Source organism: Mixophyes fleayi, chromosome 7, assembly GCF_038048845.1.
Source record: "Mixophyes fleayi isolate aMixFle1 chromosome 7, aMixFle1.hap1, whole genome shotgun sequence".
In the NCBI taxonomy this organism is placed as follows: Eukaryota; Metazoa; Chordata; class Amphibia; order Anura; family Limnodynastidae; genus Mixophyes; species Mixophyes fleayi.
In genome coordinates this window covers 32,819,777-32,839,200 of record NC_134408.1, presented here as the reverse complement: position 1 = coordinate 32,839,200, position 19,424 = coordinate 32,819,777, and the positions used below count along the sequence as shown (strand labels likewise).

Genomic DNA, 19,424 nt, shown 5'->3' with positions numbered 1-19,424 from the left:
ACAGCAGAGTGTGTTCTTAGGGCCACATGAGTGCTTATATAACACCAAGTAGACATTTACACAGATATTGGTTAACAAATAAAGCTTTTCAGTGGCAAGTTCCTAGGAGTAAATATGTGTGTGCACAAAGTATGTCACACTAGCTTTTATGACTAGCTGACCCTTTACCCTTAAGACACAAGACGGAGAGTTGGCAGCCTGCAGTCATGATCACATTAAAGTGAACAAAGGCAGACTACTTCTACCAAGTAAACACAGAACATTTCACAGGGCAAGCTCTTTAATCATTAGGGCAGACTCAGAGTCCCTACAAAGTAAAGAATAGGTCATATAGTGCACATTCCTCATGATCATCAAAGGCCCGAGCATTGCACTTGGAATTGGGGGACAGAAGGGTTTGGGATGAAGTACAATTTAGATCCAAATAATCAACTGGTCCTTCGTGTCTTTTACATGAATTGTATATTTTTTGGACAACCACCTCTTTATATAGTGTCCCTGTAATGCTTCATAGGAAATAGCAGTAAGTTGAGTACTTTGTACAAATAATATTCATATTAAAGAGCCTGCATTTCTATTTAATAGAGATGAAATGATATAACCCATTATTTAGCTAGATACAGAGTAAAACAAAGAAAAAAATAATAATAAAAAAAAAATGAAGTTAGAGACCAGGGATGCTTTAAATTAACACACATTAAGGTGAAACGCCACATTACTCTACTGACGATAGCACGCACCCTGCAATGACACTGCTCCCTTTCAGTTCTGGGAGGCTTGGTGCTTCTTGTGCATATATGGAGGTGCTCATGTCCTGGATACCGAAATCGTGAGTGTCTAGCAGTGTCAGGTCAGTATATTAGCAATAATACATTTATATATTAATTATGGAGAGGATATTCAATATGTTACTATCCAATACTTTAAAGAGGTTTCTCACAACTAAATCGAAAAAGCCATCTGACATATTTTCAAGAGAGATGTAAAACGTACCAATACCATTATACATAACCTCTGTATTTAGACCCTTGCTGAAACTGCAGCACTGGTCCTGAATGACATCGGAGCAGGACCCTTCAAGTGGGGATCAGTGGAGAATGCATTCAGACAGTGTGCCATCTGACCAGAGCACCAACAGCCAGAGTTGGACTGAATGCTAGTAGTAAAGGACACATACTACATAAAAGTTCATAGATGACCTCACCAACGTGTAGATTAATGTGGTCCAATTTGCATTCTGTCTAATCATCATCAATTTATATAGCACCACTGATTCCGCAGCGCTGTACAGAGAACTCACATCAGTCCCTGCCCCCATTGGAGCTTACAGTCTAAATTCCCTAACATACACACACACACACACACACACAGACAGTCAGTCAGTCAGTCAGTCAGTCAGTCAGTCAGTCAGTCAGTCAGTCAGTCAGTCAGTCAGTCCAATCAAATCTGCACACCAGGATCAATGTCAGGTGAAGTTGGTGGATAATAATCAGGTTGGTTACAGTCACACAAGTATCTCAGAAAGGCTTTCCCAGCCAGAAAAGTGCGGTGTGCTGAAGCTGCCATTTATCCCAGTAGTCTTAAGCTACACAGCCGTGACACTTCATATACAAAATGACAAAATGTTTTTATTTGTATAGAATTACAGTAATCACTAACAATAAGCTCTACAGCCTATAACAAATGGTGGCAATCGGCAGTCTTCATGATTAAATCTACTTTGATGACATAAGCAAACTCTTAATACTAAAAATTCAAACGCTTAGTGTTGTGGTCTTCAAAGAACAACGCTGGGGCTATCTGCCCTCTCGATCCCCAGTATCGCCCCGCAGGTGATCTGTTCCACTTCTTGCAGTATGTGTGTTTAAACCAACTGGATTCACAGATTCTTTAACTGATCCTTAAAAGGAAAACATTAAATATTTAAATCTAAAAAAAGTAACCACACTTTTTTTTATACATATGCCAAACTGATAAACTTTTCTCCTGCCTTCTAGTAGTAAAATAATGTTTTTTCTAACCTATATACTTATGTGCCAGGGATATCTATTGCCATGCATTAATTCAGAAAGCTAGTCTGAGTTTTATACTTTGTTACAAATATGTTGCTGCACTCTGCAAGAGTTAACGCTTAGTGGTTATGTCTAAGTGTTCTTTTATAACCACAAGAGAGCAATAAACATGCTTAATAATGTTTGCAAACCGACAACAATTGGAGATTATATAAACAATGCGTGGACATCTTTCAATGGTAAAAAGATCACAAATATGATCTCATTATAATAACCTCCAATTATTCATCATGATTTTGGGTGTAAAGTCATTTTCAGTTTTTTTTTCCACATGTTACTAATCATTCTCCGTTATCCCAGGGACAAAATAGGAACACAGAGGAAGAACGTTCCCACATTTATCTGGTTACAGAATAATGTTCCCATCTCCTCCATCTACAGTGGCGGCTGAATTAGCGTTCGGGAGAACACGACTTATCCATTCACAAGGAACTAGTGACATTACTGAAGCGTGACGCCTAGTTTTGGTTCCTTCTGCTTCAATGGTGTCACTAGTGCCTAGTAAATTGAACATTAATAAAGATATAAATTAAAGTTACTACTTGTGTATTGTAGATACATATATGAATTGTATACAAAAGTTCCAAGTTAATAATAATATATATATATATATATATATATATATATATATATATATATATATATATTTTTTTTTTAACTTCTAAACCTCTGTATAAACATATGAGTATGTATATCATTTGTTAAATATTAGCGAGTTCTCATGTTATCACTCGTATTATGAATGAGTATTGCATCCTTTACTGTATCCCATTAAGTCACCTTAGATGTTTGTGACCTGTGTAAAAGCACTCAGTGATATCACATGGTCACAGACTGCTTTATCCCATATATTAGTAGGATGTTCTCAGTGAGCCACAGACATGAGTTGCTGACAGGTTTCACTTACCATTTTTATCATAGGAAATGCCATGTTTGTCTAAAATGTCTTGCAGTCGCTTTATTTCCCCAGACAATTCAGTGTGAGCCTGAAAAGCAAACCACAGCCTTATTTACACTCTCAAACCATACATTACTTGCCACACTACATAATAAACCAGCACCACCAAATGCATGTACTCCTGGATTACTCCACAGATCCACTACTGCCAAGTGTACATGTGATCCGTTGTGTAGATGTATAAAGTGTTGTGGTCAGTGTGAGTTAATAGAACGTACCGTGCTACATTGCTCCAGTGATTCAAACACCTTAGACTGGTTCTGGTTCTGTTTTACTCCACTTTCATTTTCCATGAATTTCTTTAAGTACCCGGCTTCTTGAAATATGTCTCCGAGTAGTTTCCTATAACCCTGCGCATGAAAAGTATCTGTATGACACAGGTCTCATTATGTCAAACCCTTGACATCATGATGATACACATTACAGCAGGATTAAAGGATATACAGGATTCACACACGTAATAACCCCACCAGCTCTCTGCATTTGATAAGAGAGCAGCTAGCTGTACGACCTAAGCCAGGGGAATAACAATACTCAACTCTGCCCGATTGTATAAACACATGGCTGAAAATACAGACAGAAAATCCTACCCATTGAAAAAAAGTTGTAAAAGGCCATGTAAATACTAATACATTAAAGTTACCTGAAGGTTAGGTCAAATGTGGAGTTTAATCCTGCATTTCCCACCCATTATAGTCTACGTAGATTCGGAGTTCCTATGACAAGCATTTCATTATGGGTGTTTTTCAGGTCTATGTTGATTATAATGGCGAGGAAATGGCAGAGGTTACAATTAACTTAATACTAGCATTTTGTAGTCCTGTGTGACAGTCTATATATTATCTTTAAGTCTATAAGAAGTAAAACCAAATGTGTGCACATTCAAACACATAAGAGGTAGAAGCATTTTATACCTGTTCAGTAATTAGTTCATCATATAAAGACTGCTCCGTTTCATCCCAACGCCTCCGCAAGGCTTCATTTAGAGTAGGGTACACTGTAACCAAAAGACTGACCATTAATGAATTATTCCTAAGAAAATAAATACAGACCTGGTAAGTGCAAATCTCTCATCTCCATGAACCTACCTAGTAGTGAATGTGGGTGGCAAACAAGTGGGGTTTTAAACGTCATAGAGTAGACGCATGTGCTTGGCTCCGACACCTCATCCAACTTGTTGCTGCTTCCACAAACCAATAGAACCTATTGCCAAAGATATCGGCATGGAGCAAATTAGACAAAGGCCAGTACATCAGGCATCTTCAATTATACAGGGTTTTAAACACACACATGTAAATACATTTATTATAGACATTTAAAGACATTTATTTATAGACATGTTGCTTGGACAACACATTTTTTACATAATTACTGGTTTCTCATAAACATTCCCCATTGTTAGTAGTAATACATATATTGTTCTCCTATTTGGTCTTCAGTAAAAATTTCATAAGGAAAAAAAGAAAAAAAAATTATATATATATCTCTATTTATATACATATCTATTTTCAAATCAGTCCCAACTTTTACTTTCATGATGACCTCCTGTACTGTCTGGGTACAGGTCTGTAGACACGCTTCATAGGTCAGAACACTATTTTCTTAGGTGCATCATAATGAAGTTCACAAACCCACATTAACAGTCCAGCTTAATAATATTTTCCTTTTTAAATTAATACGCAACTTGTGGCGCTTTTATTATTGTAGTTCACCAACTACCGAGCTACAGGTTGTCCAAGCCGGCCTTTTTGGAACTTGACAGGATACATAAAACATGATATAAACTTAAAACAAACCCAAAAACACTTGTCAGCAGTAAAGGCACTTCCATATCTAAGAAACAATTAGTTGGACTCACTTTTTTGTGAGTTAATTTAAGGCCTCTGCGCATAGGATTATAGATCACTGTTTTTTTTTTTGCCAGGAGAAAAGAGGATACACACAAAACCATTGATCTCTCTGCAGAGAGGGTGGTGCAGTACAAACAGCAGACTTGCCAAACCTTCCCTGCCCCTGCGCCCCCACGTTCTATCTGAGCACCCATCTCTGCAATTCACAGGTCAAGAAACGGAATAGAAAGAAGATACTTTAAAAGACTACCTTGCCTGGCCTTAGTAGATTTCCCCATAAAACATGCAGTTCATGATCTGATCAATACCAAACTCAGAATTCCTTGGAATGCCGGTTTCAGCAAAGTTAGTTTAAAGAGCAATATATCCCGTTTACTAATGGAAACAATAATGTGTCAACCGTTTGTCTGCCCCTTTCCCTTTAGATTGTAAGCTCTAGTGAGCAGGGCCCTCTTTCCTCCTGTTCTCATTACCTATAACTTTTGCTCATCAGCTACACTCCGTAAATTGACTCTGCCCATTCATTGTCTCAACTCCTCCATTGTCTTCGCACCTCTTTCGGTGCTCCTAAACCTGTTAGTTGCGCCCTCATTAATGGACACAGGTTTCAGCCTGCGCTGAATATACCCCTTGCACCCCAGTAACGGTGTTGAGAATTGTACTGTTATTTGTTTACTGTATTGTACTGGTGGGTGTAAGCGGACACCATTCCTAACACAGATTAAAATAATAATGTTTCTTTTAGTGCATTAATTAGAAGCAGCAAGAGATGACTAAACAATTTATCCAGTATTCAATCTATCAATGCCAAAAACAGTGCCAACGGCAGCATTTAAGTGTGGCCCTTATTCATTTAGTATATTATAACAGATCAACATTGCTTATTCTGCAGTAAGAGGTATACAGCATATCGTGCCAGCACAAGGATTGTAGCTTATTTGGCTTAGGGAAAGCTGCTTGGGGGACCCTGTACTGTATTTTTCATCCCTAAAATAGGCAAAAAGGACCATAAATACAAAATACTTCAACTATTTCATGTACAGGTTCTATCTTTATCAGCGTGGTTAGATTATAGAAATTCAATAACTATATAAGATATGGCATAAAGTATACTAATCCAAGCTAGCTGCCCGCCCTACACCTCACACACACACAATCAAATAGACTCCATAGACTCTAGTTAAACCTTTGTCTGTCGGGTTTTGGCTCCACAAGTATCCCCTTCTCTCATCCACATGCCACTAAATGTATTGTTCGTAATTTCCCATTCTTGCCATATCCTAAAACAGAACAGAAACACATTTGTTTTATAAACCATGGACAAGAGAAGCTAGAAGCGTTCCATTGTTACTTCTTACCCTAAAATACCACTGTAGGCGTTCCACCGGTAGGTCTGTTCATGCTGGGTGATGTTGTGGAATGGACAGAACTCATATTTGTATCTAGGACGGGGGAAGACAAAAAAAAAATCTACTAAGGTTAGCGGAGACACATACAAATGTATTATTGTGGATCTAATATTTCCAGTGAAGATTAATATTTTGTACATGGCCCACGAAAAAGATGCATCTCCTGTATGTGGGCACCAATGTAGGAAGGAAGTCTAGTGTGCAGAGGACAAAAAAATAAATCAGATTCTATTCTCAAACAGCTTTAGTTCTAAGGGGTTCGTCAAAGTTTTGCATATACTTTATCAGTAGCTCTTTAATATAAACTAGCAGTTTAGCGTAAGTGGACAGAAATCCACAGAGTAGAAAATGGGGCATATATTGGGGCACTAGAAACACTGCTGGTCATTTAAGAAGAGCCAAACTTCTACTACACAGATTAGATGATGATCCTACTTTTGTGGAGTAGCAGAGACCAGATTTCCTATTGTTATATTATTGAATATATAAAAGCCACTTGATAAAGACAGAGCCAATACCCATCAACAAGACTAAACTAAGCAGTATTTTAGGAGGAAAATGTAAGTTTATTTACACTTCTGCGTGGGATTTATTTTTATTTTTTTTGCAGTCCTTGCATTGGGCATAAAAAAGTGGCTTAAACACTGAGCTTTATTTATAATGTAACAATTGTGTCTGTACTGAAAATTTAGAGCAGAAAACGTGAGCAAAATTATCGCCTGCTCCCCAGGAAGAGTAGACGTTGTGCGGTGTTGTAGTGGTGGCGTTTGCTTCTTGTTCTTACATGTTTGTACAACTTTGTATAGCAACTAATCTGCACAATATTCCCCAATGTTGCTCTGTGTATTTGAAGTGTAATTTGAGCATTACAAGGTGGTGGGAAAAAAGCGTGTAGTGAGCGGGCTCTGTACGTTCTGACACCCTCTCCTGGCAGCAACAAGTTCTTGGTAATGTTGTTTACTTACGTGGATTCCACAAAACTAAAACACTTTCCAGCCAACCTGAAAAGGTGCGATGGGCCTGTAATACAATCAACGGAGACAAGAAAATAAGAACCCAGTAGCGTGTACGTGTGTGTGTGTGTTTTGGCAACTTCATCTACTTTTTCTTATAAGAGTGCAGGATACTGACTTTCCAAAAACTTTGTCCACCACTGAGTTTCCTCATTTACAAACCTCAAAAAAATAGAGGGAACACATCCTGTGTAATAGTCTTAAGTGAATAAATATTTATGAACACTCACGATATAGGAAGCAACAATCTCCTTCACCAGCACATGCAAGAACATAGGACTGTGTAAGGTTGTTGTCTACAGTTGTGTCTTTTAGAATAAATAGTTATTCATCTGGGCATTGCTATACTAGAATTACACAGTCTGTTTTACTATGAGATTTGTTATACCAGGCTGCTATTGCTGAGGAGCTGCTCTCAGGATATATGAGACTTTCGTTTCAATTTGATCACCTTTTCATTCTTTTCTTGTATTCATTCTGATTAACATCACTGTCAACTTTATCCATTACATCCGAGAGATTTCTGTCTGGTCCTGAACTTGATAATGACTATTAACCTGGCCTCAATTAATTATGTAAAGAAAAAAAAAAGTGAATTGACTGTGCCCGGGATAACAATGATCTGTCATCTACACACAGTGGAAGAATCCATTTTGTAATCTGTACCGATATAATGTGTATTATTAGGAACCAAAGACATTACTTGGGCACTGCCTGACTGACATTCAAGAGGCGCAGGTTCCAAGTGAACAGATTGTCATGAATATCAACTTAGCACAGAAATCAGATGCCCAAAATCTCCACTTTAACTCCGCACAAAAGTGCCAAGTTTGTAAGCAGACAAAAATCTCCTGGATGTAATGGTTCAGAATAACATTGAGATATAGATATATATTACATATATTTACAAACATACATATACACACACAATTATGTAATGGATTAGTCAATAGCATAAATGCACTGCACACATTAGATCATTTAAAATCATGTACTTTTTTTTTTATAGATACAAATATAAGTTTTATCTTTTTGATATCTTATGGAATGTTCATGTCTGTATAATAATAGGCTTCTTTAATAAATAGATTTTTTTGTTGTATTTTTTTTCTAATAAAAATCCTAGAACAACCATACACTACACCTGTGTTACCTGAGACTGGAGAGGGCTCTGTCCTTGGATGTAGCTTATTTGTCTGTGATAAAAACGGATTGTTTAACCTTAGAGAGAAATTAATCTGATTTAGAAGTCAGCATCACCCTTTGTAACATAAATACATTGTAGTTATTGAATATTATTTCAACACTAACAACCTACTGCCTTATTTACATTCACACCTTTGGCTGTTTGCCGTCCTCTTAATCATCTGCATTGTTTAGATAGGACGGCTTGAATTTAAACATTGGTCTTGTTTCTTCTAAAACAGTTATGTAATCCAGGAATATGCCCAAACATCATTATTTGGAACCCTACAAAAGTTTTACACAGATAAACCTGAGTTTTTGAGGTCATCGGTGTAATTAGAATCTGGACACCAACCCCCAAAAACATGTTTTCCCACTGCATTTGTTTAATTCATACAAGGATGGTCTAAGTGATTGGGTGTTTCCCTTCCTCTTTGTAACATACAATGAAAATAGTAAATGGAAATGAATGACACAACTGAAAGTTTCTCAACACCTACCCAAAAGAGTTTGGTTCCTCTACAATCTTCATCTTTGTTGCCGCAGCATATTTGGCTGAAAGACAATAAATTAGGCACAGCTAGTGGGTATGGAATACATCTTATATCACAAAACACATTTACAAAGTACCAATAATCACTAAGAGAGCGTGAACTCTGAATATGATGCAAAGAATTCTTCTTGCAACAGTGGTGTTATAATGCTCTAATATAATATAATATAATATATATATATATATATATATATATATATATATATATATATACACACACATTATAATTTGTAGACTAGGTTTGTTCTTTCTCTTGTGGAACTACATATCCCAGAATGTCCTGCCATGTATGATGGGACAATACCTAGAGAATCACATGTAATCTATGCTGCATACTGGATACAACACACATATAATGATACTACAGGGACTTACCATAGCACAAGAGCAGCCACAACAAGACCTCCATCCTGCAGTCACATGACTTCTCCACAACCCGGAAGTGGAGTCGCACAGGACGCCGGATACAGGCATGTGACAGTTTGCTGGGACACATACAGCATTGTACGACAAACTGAAGCGGGAGGCTTTCTTTTGTGTAGCGGTGCTCAGCGGCACAGGATGTTAAGTAGTTCGTGGTGTTGTAGTATTAACATGGTGAACTTTATTTTAGCTAATGAAGAGGTCAAGCCTATAGAATGACGTGTAACACAATCGTTGCTAGTTAATTCAGGTGTAGACAAACTACTGAAGCTACCGATCAGAAAAGTCAAGAAATGCTGGTCGGGCGGGGAGGTGAAACGGATAGTTGTTGTACGGAACACGTGTGCTGACTGCTGAGAGGAGAGAAGAGCAGAGAAGTTGTTCTGAGACCGGGAAGACTTATGTCCTGAGATGTGACAGGTAGAGACCAGAGCTACAAGGGATTATATATATATATATATATATATATACACATATATATACATATATATACATATACATATATATACACATACACATACACACACATACACATACACATACACACACACACGACATGCAGACAGATGAGGAAATTACAGTGGCAGCAGCAGGGATGAGATAGGTGGATATGTTATGTTATGTTATGACATGTGCAGCCTTCCCCCACTCTAAAACAGACTAAGTACATAATGATATTACTTGTATTATAACACCTTACATGCATCAACTTTACAGTCTCTGGTATGTTCATTTTTTCACCATCCTCTCACTCCACCCGTTGAATGAGGGAAGATTTTGGGTAGCGGAGAGTCAGCAGTAGAGCTGCTCATGCAGCTCTCAGGGTTCATGTCACTTTGCATGATGTTAGCCTTGTGTCACCTCCTTCTCTTTGGCTACTGGTGGTATCCAATTATAACCCAGTGTCGCAACCCTCCTGTCAAATTAGATGGGCCAGAGGGCTACCTGGGCTATGCTGCAATTACAGCAAGTCAAGAGGATTTGGTTACCAACGCTTGACAATTTTAGAGAAGAAAAATACATTGATGTACTGTTTGAGAGCTTGCTTAGAACTGAATGTAGAATAAAGCTGGGTACACACTCAGAAAATTACTGCGGATGCGATTTCTGTAACGTTTTTACCAACAACTGAAAGTCCAGATGAGCGTGCAGATTTATGTGTACACACTTACACTATTTACCTTCAGGTCTGTGCTTTTCAGCTGTCATAACCATTGGCTGAAAAGATCATGTCTCTTTACGCTCTATAGAGAGCTACCTACACTTCTGGTCGTGAGTGCGAACACAGTTTCGCATTTGCCCATCATCGTTCCATTGTTGATCGTGATTTTTACCAAATCAAACTATACAGTGTGCTTTGGTACAATAAAACATGATCGTAGGAGTGTATGCACTAATGCAGTATATTATTGTGTGATCAGCGCAATACTTGGGTGAAAAACCTGTAATGGGCTCCCAACTTAAGTATCAACAAGAAGAATAGATCTGAAGGTTATTTTTGGTGGTTGCCTGTATTCATTTCCTAAAAAAGCTGCCAACCCCTAATTCCCTACACCGACATCCAATCCTGGTTGCATTTCCACTGAAAATTTAATAGAGCACTTAAGTTAATTAAAGGAGAGTATGGCAGACAATTATATTAGTTAGACAATGTATTATAAGGTGGGTTATTGTTAGGAACCCCTCCAGCCGGCACAACACAACCCGGAGTCTACTTTGCCAATCAGGTGTTCACTGGAGCCCCTGATGGTGGGGACAGACTGGGCTGCAGACTGACAGAGGGTCGTGAAGTGTGTACCGGCTGGGGAGAGCCCAGGCAAACGGAGTGAAGTCCAAGCAGAGGTCAAGGGCCGGCAGCAGGTAGCAATTCCAATTAACAAGCCGAGGTCAAGGGTTACGAGCAGACAGGAAGATCGGTAAACAGGCCAGAGGTCAGGGTCACGAGATACACAAGCACAGTCCAAATCCAGGCAAAGGGTCATACACGGGTAATCAGCAGAAAGTTCAATAGGCAGGAGCAGGTCAGCAGACTGGGAACGGCCGCTATAACCGGCAGTGAGGCAGCAGACCTTACTGCCTTAAGTACCCAGATGGACCAATCAGAGCTTGCCCCCAGATAAAGCACACTTGCAGGCTAATTGCCTGCTACACTAAACACCAATCAGGGCCTAGCCCTGGCATCCACATTTGCAGGCTAATGCCTGCTAATTCAGCCACAGGCTGAATCTGATTGCTTGCCCCCTATGCGCGTGCGCGCCCGGCTGCCGGGACGCTGCGCTGAAGAGGCGTCCGACCGTTGCCTTGGCAACGGTTGGGAGGAAGGGACGTCCCGGTCGTCATGGTGACGGCCGGGACGCCGGGGAGGACAGGAAGCGAGCGGCGGCTGTGAGTACCGCCGCGGCTCGTGACGGTTATAAAAAGTTTCAGAGCACCTACTGCATTAATTCTTAAAACTAAACACAATTTTACTATTATTGTTATTCTTTTATTAATATAACACCAGCGTATTCCACAGCGGTGTACAATCAGGGAGAGCAAATTGAATACAGTAACAAACAATCAAACTCATGGTGAGAGGGTCCTTCTTGCTGAAATTTACCAAATAAATTGTGATGTGGATAAAATCAAACTTATTGTTTTATATTCATGGTTTTGTTTTTCAGAATTACCATGGGTCCAAAGAAGCCACAGAAAGGCGGTAGACCTAAACAGAAGGAATCCAGGTTTAAGAAAACCTCTAAAAGTCTGGAGACCTTTACCTCTGAAGTCCATGATGCATTACATGGTAATTTCTGTATCCGATAATGGGGATTTTCACTTTGTAATCTGCGCACTCTCTACATTCCGTAGTTAATACTGACTTAGGGCTAGATTTACTAAACGGCGGGTTTGAAAAAGTGGAGATGTTGCCTATAGCAACCAATCAGATTCTAGCTTTCATTTTATTTAGTGCATTCTACAAAATGACAGCTAGATTCTGATTGGTTGCTATAGGCAACATCTCCACTTGTTCAAATCCGCAGTATAGTAAGTATACCCCTTAGACTCACACTGCAGAGCTACATTATGTAGCAGCTGAAAGCAGAATAATAACTAGTCCCAGGATGCAGTGTTAGTGACAAGAAGAGAGGATCCCAGGCTCACAGCAAGAACTGTTCTTGGGCAAAATATATCTTTATTGAGCGGCACAAACATTGAACAGTGAGAGGTAACATCAGGAATAGCTTCTTTACAGACAGAGGGAATAAAGCCAGAGGATAATTTTTCAGCACTTGAATTAAAAAAAACATTGGTCTATTTTGATAACTTAAGCCTGAAGAAAGCACAACATTTTACAATCTGGAAACTCCGTCTCAAATGTCACTCTCTTTTATCTGTCTTCTCTCTTATTTGTTGCCATGGAAGCTAGTATTCAGGGGGACGATGCAGGGGAAGACAGAGAGTCTAAGGTGAAATTCCCCTGCCCGCTGGCAATGTGGGAGTTAGGACATTGTGACCCAAAACGATGTACAGGTCGGAAGCTGGTCCGAAAAGGCCTAGTCAGGAGCATTCGCCTAAATCAGAGGTTCAATGGGCTCATTCTAAGCCCTATGGGGTCTTTATATGTCTCTCCTGCTGACAAGTAAGTAATACATTGGAAAACATTTTGTTTGTTATTTGGGTAGTCTTTTTTTACTGACACACTTGTATTATTGTATAAATTGTCCTTTAATTATATTACCCTTACTGGGAAATAATTTTACACCATAGCCATGCCCTGGTCTGTTCTGTGCTTTATTTTGGCTATACAGGGACTGATCCTGCTGCTCAGCCAGACCGGATTAGTGTGCACTTTGGCTGCACACATAGATGATCAAATTAGGTGAGATCCGGCCCCCTGGGGCAGCGGCTGGATCACTGCTGGCACACGGTATCAGCTGTGATATTACAGTGTGTATGGCCACTTCCCTGTGTGTTCTGCAATACCCTATGTCTGTCATTTGCAGCATTCAGCTCCATGCAGAGGTCAGAAATCACTGTAAGGGTTAATAACATTGCTTGGAAGGAAAACCTTAGCAACCAATCGTATATTTGCTTTTATCTGTCTAGTGCAAATTAAACCATAGCAAAAAAATCAGACAATAGCTTTCATGGTATTGGTGCATTCGTCAGTCATTTTAACAAATAATACTCATAACCTGAAAAGTGTTCTTGTGGGCCATTCCAGTTTGCCTTGATAATTGTAGATCAGATTAATTAAAATAAAATTTGCACAAAGATATGTATCAGGAGGAAAGCTGCTGTATTTTATTTTGTAACATTAGCTTAACTTTTTCTAAGTCACTAAAGTTCAACTATGAATTGCAAAAGTGAATAACCACAGCGCAGGTTTATCTAGTACATTCTAGAAAATGATGACTAGAATCTGATTGGTTGCTATGGGCAACATCTCCTCTTTTCCTTTATAGAATGTTTGATAATTCTACCACCAAGGGGTATATTTATCAAGCTTTGCCTTCAATTAAATCACGGCAAACCGCAGAGAATCGGCAGTTTTTGGTAACCGCTGCTTGATTAAATATACCCTCTAGTGTCTGTGTTAGAAACGAAGGGGCCCAGAGCAGAAATCAAGATGGGGCCCCTAACATTCATTTTCAAATTTCAATTCTGAAAGAAAACTATTAAATACAGTCACCTGGTTAATATGAATCTTAGACAAATTCTGGTTCGTCATTTTTTACCTAACACCAACTATATTTGGAGCAACATGTTTCCAGTCAGAAAAATATATTAATGATACCGAATTGAGGAAGCGAGATGTTTACTCCACTTTTGCACTAATTGTTTGTATTTTGATCAGACAGATAGTTGCAGATAGCGGCGTGGCAGTCATTGATTGCTCCTGGGCTAAGCTGGATGAGACACCATTTTCCAAAATGAAAGGAAGCCACCCTAGACTGTTGCCGTACCTGGTTGCCGCAAACCCTGTCAATTATGGGCGTCCGTGCAAACTGTCTTGTGTGGAAGCTTTTGCTGCCACGTTTTGTATTGTAGGTAAGTAAACCGACTAAGTGTATTGTTATGTGCAAGAGTCTTGTAACAGGGCAAGTGCCTCAGTGATGTCACTAGATCCTAGTTAATTAATTGGCTACATAATGGCTTCAGCCCACAAAATGGCTTCATCCACAGTATGTATCAGATGGGTACGCTTTAAAATAGAGATTCACAACTCCAAATTTCAAGGGTCAGTCACTAATCCGGCGGCCCCAGTCATGCAGTCACATATGGAACATATCATGTTTGATGCAGCAATATTGAGTGGATCCTAGGAAAAGATTTTATAAGGATTTGTCTGTGTGTGAGCCCATCACAGTCTCCTCATTGCACAAGTAGAGGAAGACACCGGTTGACCCAGTCCCCACGGTCACCCGCACTCTCTCACTGTCACGTACACTGACTTTACTGTTTATTTACAGGATTTCAAGATTTGGCCATAATTCTCTTGAGGAAATTTAAATGGGGAAAAGTCTTTCTGGAACTAAATAAGGATCTGCTGGAGAGGTACAGCAAGTGCCAGGATGTGGAGGAGGTAAAGAAGGTAGAAGCGGAGTTCCTAGCCGGAGCGTATGATAAAGAGGAGGAAGAAATCGGTACGTTACCACAGATCTGTTATGGGGCTCTCCTACCCAAAATCACCTCCAAGCAAACGAAACATTCACACAGATAATTATTTTTCACTGCAATTTATAAACACCTGACTGAGCACTTTCCTGGCTGTAAATGACTGAAGTTCCTGTATTTGGTGCCCCTACCAGGCTGCCTGATACCTCCCGTATGTGTTACTAGTTAGCGTTCCTCTGAAGGAAAATTAACGATACATCCTGAACCAAGATAAAGGACATTGTGGAACATTCACAGACCTATAAATACACAGCCCTACTCCTCAACAGAATTCAATGTATTTGGAATTCTATTAAAAAAAACAGAAACAAATATGCCATGTAGTAGGGATAGGACTGGTCATATAATCCATGTAAAGTAAGAAGCTAAAGAAATTAAAGTGTGGAATTGATTTAAAACACATATACTAAAATATATGGTTTAAGAAAACATATTGTAACGTTAGAAGTATAAGTTATAAGTGATACATAGACAAAAGGTCAGTAAAATGAATGTCATGAATTCAATAGCCTATTTAGTTAACATCACTTTATAGTAACGGAGAGTAAAAGAGGACAAGGGCACACAATAGTGTAGTATTAATATAAGTTAGGACCAAGAATGGTCCAGAGTGAAAAATATCCTTATCACCAGAGAGATGGACCAAAGGTCTAAAGTGTAGATAAATTGCAATGAATACCCCCAACACTCTTGTGTGTAGATATGCGTACCAGAATGATGATCTTTAAGGCTTGTCAGATCAAATATCCCAAAGGAAGCAGGTTACACATTTTCATAATCCCGCATATAGTAGGTGTCTCGGGAATAAAACAGAGATGGAAGCATTCGCATTCTCCTGATGAAGTCCGGTGGTATTACGGACGAAACAAGTCGAGAGGTCATTATTATCTTTAATGTACATCCGTGATTGCTGTACAGATATGCTTGATATCTGCTACTTTATGTGTAAGTAGCTACTGTGCACTTAATAAATTGTATGTTTAAATTTTACATCTGTGGCTTCCATCTCTGTTTTATTCCTGAGACACCTACTTTATGCGGGATTATGAAAATGTGTAACCTGCTTCCTTTGGGATATCTGATCTGATAAGCCTTAAAGATCATCATTCTGGTACGCATATCTACACACAAGAACAAGAGTGTTGGGTGTATTCATTGCAATTTATCTACACTTTAGACCTTTGGTCCATCTCTCTGGTGTTAAGGATATATCACTCTGGACTATCCTTGGTCCTAACTTATATTAATACTACACTATTGTGCGCCCTTGTACTCTCTGTTTCCAGACTTTTCCACACTACACCGCTTGGTTTCTGGAGGACTGGCAGCCGCCTGCAAATGGGAAGTGTATATTCCATCTAAATAGACTTTCTAGAACAACAGATCCCTATATGGACTTGTGATATTTTGGTTCTTTGTTCTATACTGATATTTTGTTGAAGCGCCCTATTGGGTATTTTGTTTTGCTGTGTCTATCACTTTATAGTAATTAAGCAAATAATAAGTAGCGAACCTATAAGAAACTCCTGCTCTTCAGGGCGGTTTACGAAATGGGTCAAATAGATCAATTGCTATCATGCAGCCATGAGCTAATATTTGTCTGATTCCCCTTAATCCCTCTGCCTAATGTAAGAACACATCACAGTGTGACTAGTAAATAGCTTGTGAAACAAAGGTTTTGCACTGTAACATTGTTTAACCTTATTACTTTATACAATTATATGTTGGCGTTTATAACTACAGTTAATTACTGAGTGACTTCCGGGTATTTATGGAGGGTTACTGCGTTATACCTGGATGAAAGGTAATGGGCCATTTCATATCCTCTCTATACTTATACCAGAAGTACATTGTGTACCACAAGTCTGGTCTCAGAAGCAGGGTTAGAGCAGTAGGAGTGAGACTAATTCAGCTGAAGGAAGTTCCGAATCTAAGTGACCTATATCAATCACATTGTTTGTGCATTCTGCTTATTATTACTGTCAGATATAACCTAATGCTTTTACTAATGACCATAGTAATCCTGTTTACCAGTCCATGGAGATGATGTATATCCTATAAGTCTGAACATAACTGTGCAAATTAAAATAAATGTAGTATTATGATTCTGGACTTTACAGCCGTACAACACTTTAAAAGTGCCAGTCGCTTATTTACCAAACAGTAATATTTACAGCAACCTTTTTGTTGTGTTATGTAGCAAGATTGAGGTGAATGTGATGCTAGCTCATCGCTGCATGTTACCAATTGATCTATTGGATTTGAAGCCGTCCGTACTAGGCCAACCCTCACGTGTGTGAGTCTATTATTTGGTTGCTCACTATTGTTTAATTATTGCTTAATTATTATTACTTTATTTTAATTAAATAGACTAGTGGTAAAATAATTGTATTCAACATATAGCTAATTATTATTTATGACGCTAGGTAGCCTTTTTCTGTCTATCGGTTACTAGTTTTATTATTTGCAGTGCCGATGAATATATATTCTTTGATAATATTAAATTAAAACTATGTAATGTTGGCTAATTGATGGTGTATAATTGCCTTCTGCACTTCTTTATAAGTGGCAGACTGACTGCTTACATATTTTGTTAAATTTTGGCATTAAATTATCTATCGTTGCCGTGGCTTGTATCGTTTTAGATCCATTTGATGTTGAATCTGGAAGAGAATATTCCAATCTTAACAGAGTCATCTGTTCAAAAGGGTAATAACACTTTTTATTTTTATAAATAAAACCGACGGCTTCTATGTGCCACAAACCATACAGTGCTGACACATCACAGTAACATCGTTGTATGTTGTGATTCCAGTGATGACATCATCCTACTATACTACAGACGGTGACATCGCCAGTGTTCCGCACTGTGAACACTCGCAGCCCCTCTCATTAAGCAGCAATGCCGGGGAGTTCTTACATCACATTGCAGTGCAATTAGAAGTCTGTATACTAAGCTGCAGTGATCTACATAGCTGACACATCATAGAACAAACACAAATAAGTAGACATGTCATTTTATGGCAGTGGTGCTGTACAAATATAATGTGTTTTACATTAATATGTGTATTACTGAGCTAAATAAATGTTGATGATAATACAGCAGACACACAGGGACAGACAGGTTTGCCGGCTTGCTTTGCAGAAATGCACTTGTGCTGGTGATGTCACAGTAACTCAATAAGGCAAATTCAACTAGCCGTGATGTTCTTCCGAACATCGCGTCTGAATATTTTTACCATTTATACTATAAAAGTAACGCTCACTTTTGCTCGTGTCTCTATGGGGTGCGAGCAAAAGTGAGCGGATATTTCACAAAAAAAAAATTGCCACGATTCGGGACACTACGCTGCATTTTGTTTTTTGTTTTAGAATTGAATCTGCCCCAATGACTGAATTTTCTGTATTCCTTAATGGAGTGTTCTTATTCTGATTCTTTATTTACTGAAACAGAAGGCAACGGTGGCCCTGCCCAAATAGCTTACAATCTGCCCAAATTAGTTTACAATCTAAGACGAACAGATCTCTACAGTACACAGGATTTGTGCCCACCTGTAACCATATTTACTCCATTGGAGGCCAGAAACATATCCCACCCCCGTATAGTTATTACATATATTAATGTGGACACCACAATAACACGCGCACAGCTCCTCTGGTATAACCCTACGTTTTAGTCATTGTGTTTACTTTATTTGAATACTGAAGATAATTGTAGACATTGATTTAGTTGCTTTTCTCAGATTGACAGATAAGGATGAGAGGGATGAGGATGAGGATGAAGATGACGATAGTGACGATGCTACAGATGACAGCGATGAAGAGCCGCACTCTGGAGAGAAGAGTGAAGAAGATGAGGAGACTGGGGCAGCCGCTAGTAATTCTGTTATTTGGAAAGGAGTCAAAAAGAGACTCAGAGACTGAAACACTGTGTATTCAGGATTACGCTCTATAAAATGAAAATATAAACTATTTATGTACTATTTTGTAAACTAGCAGTCTGAAAATTAAAATGTCTTTTATATGCAAGTTTGCATACAGAGGGGAGACTGTTTCTGAAATGTCTGATTGTTGGCGTCATAAGTTTTAGCTTTCATCAATGTCCCCCAATCAGTTTTCCGTTTTCTAGGCAGCAGCTATACAAAACAGCTAAATATACTGGAAGCTAAAATTTAAAGTGAAATAGCTAAACTAAAAGACGCGTGTTGAAGCAGGACAGATATCAAATGTAGACATTGACTAACCAGGTTAACGTCCACCTAAACCAGGGGTAGGCAACCTGCAGCTCTCCAGGTGTTGT

At 38.8% G+C, this 19,424-nt stretch overlaps 2 protein-coding genes across 3 annotated transcripts; one reads left to right on the top strand and one right to left on the bottom strand.

Annotated features, from left to right (window-relative positions):
- Positions 1-1,608: 1,608 nt before the first annotated feature.
- Positions 1,609-9,509, bottom strand: GNPTG (N-acetylglucosamine-1-phosphate transferase subunit gamma). The gene is made up of 11 exons (XM_075179603.1): positions 9,416-9,509; positions 8,988-9,042; positions 8,456-8,523; positions 7,255-7,309; positions 6,239-6,322; positions 6,067-6,160; positions 4,119-4,233; positions 3,945-4,027; positions 3,249-3,380; positions 2,980-3,058; positions 1,609-1,900 (listed from the first exon to the last, which is right to left on the bottom strand). Exons 1-11 carry the CDS (start codon positions 9,447-9,449, stop codon positions 1,797-1,799), a joined length of 903 nt encoding a protein of 300 aa, XP_075035704.1. The 5' UTR covers positions 9,450-9,509; the 3' UTR covers positions 1,609-1,796.
- A 7-nt stretch (positions 9,510-9,516) lies between these two features.
- TSR3 (TSR3 ribosome maturation factor) lies at positions 9,517-19,169 on the top strand. Of its 2 annotated transcripts, XM_075179604.1 has the most exons (7): positions 9,517-9,883; positions 12,127-12,248; positions 12,869-13,085; positions 14,304-14,497; positions 14,920-15,093; positions 17,770-17,833; positions 18,868-19,169. In XM_075179604.1, the coding sequence occupies exons 2-7, from the start codon at positions 12,134-12,136 to the stop codon at positions 19,046-19,048; spliced, it is 945 nt and encodes a 314-aa protein (XP_075035705.1). In that variant the 5' UTR covers positions 9,517-9,883; positions 12,127-12,133; the 3' UTR covers positions 19,049-19,169. The 2 variants fall into 2 exon arrangements, with proteins under 2 accessions (XP_075035705.1, XP_075035706.1); XM_075179605.1 differs by lacking the exon at positions 9,517-9,883 and having other exon boundaries at positions 12,160-12,248; positions 12,873-13,085.
- The last annotated feature ends 255 nt before the right edge of the window (positions 19,170-19,424 follow it).

Bases quoted from the DNA above. Each gene is read 5' to 3' on its own strand.
- GNPTG (XM_075179603.1), bottom strand. From the start codon at position 9,449: ATGGAGGTCTTGTTGTGGCTGCTCTTGTGCTATG. The intron at 8,524-8,987 runs GTAGGTGTTGAG...TTTCTCTCTAAG, and splicing joins GAGGAACCAAACTCTTTTGG to GTTAAACAATCCGTTTTTAT. The intron at 7,310-8,455 runs GTAACACAGGTG...ATTGTATTACAG, and splicing joins AGAGCCCTCTCCAGTCTCAG to GCCCATCGCACCTTTTCAGG.
- TSR3 (XM_075179604.1), top strand. From the start codon at position 12,134: ATGGGTCCAAAGAAGCCACAGAAAGGCGGTAGACCTAAACAGAAGGAA. The intron at 14,498-14,919 runs GTAAGTAAACCG...GTTTATTTACAG, and splicing joins TGCCACGTTTTGTATTGTAG to GATTTCAAGATTTGGCCATA. The intron at 15,094-17,769 runs GTACGTTACCAC...GTATCGTTTTAG, and splicing joins TAAAGAGGAGGAAGAAATCG to ATCCATTTGATGTTGAATCT.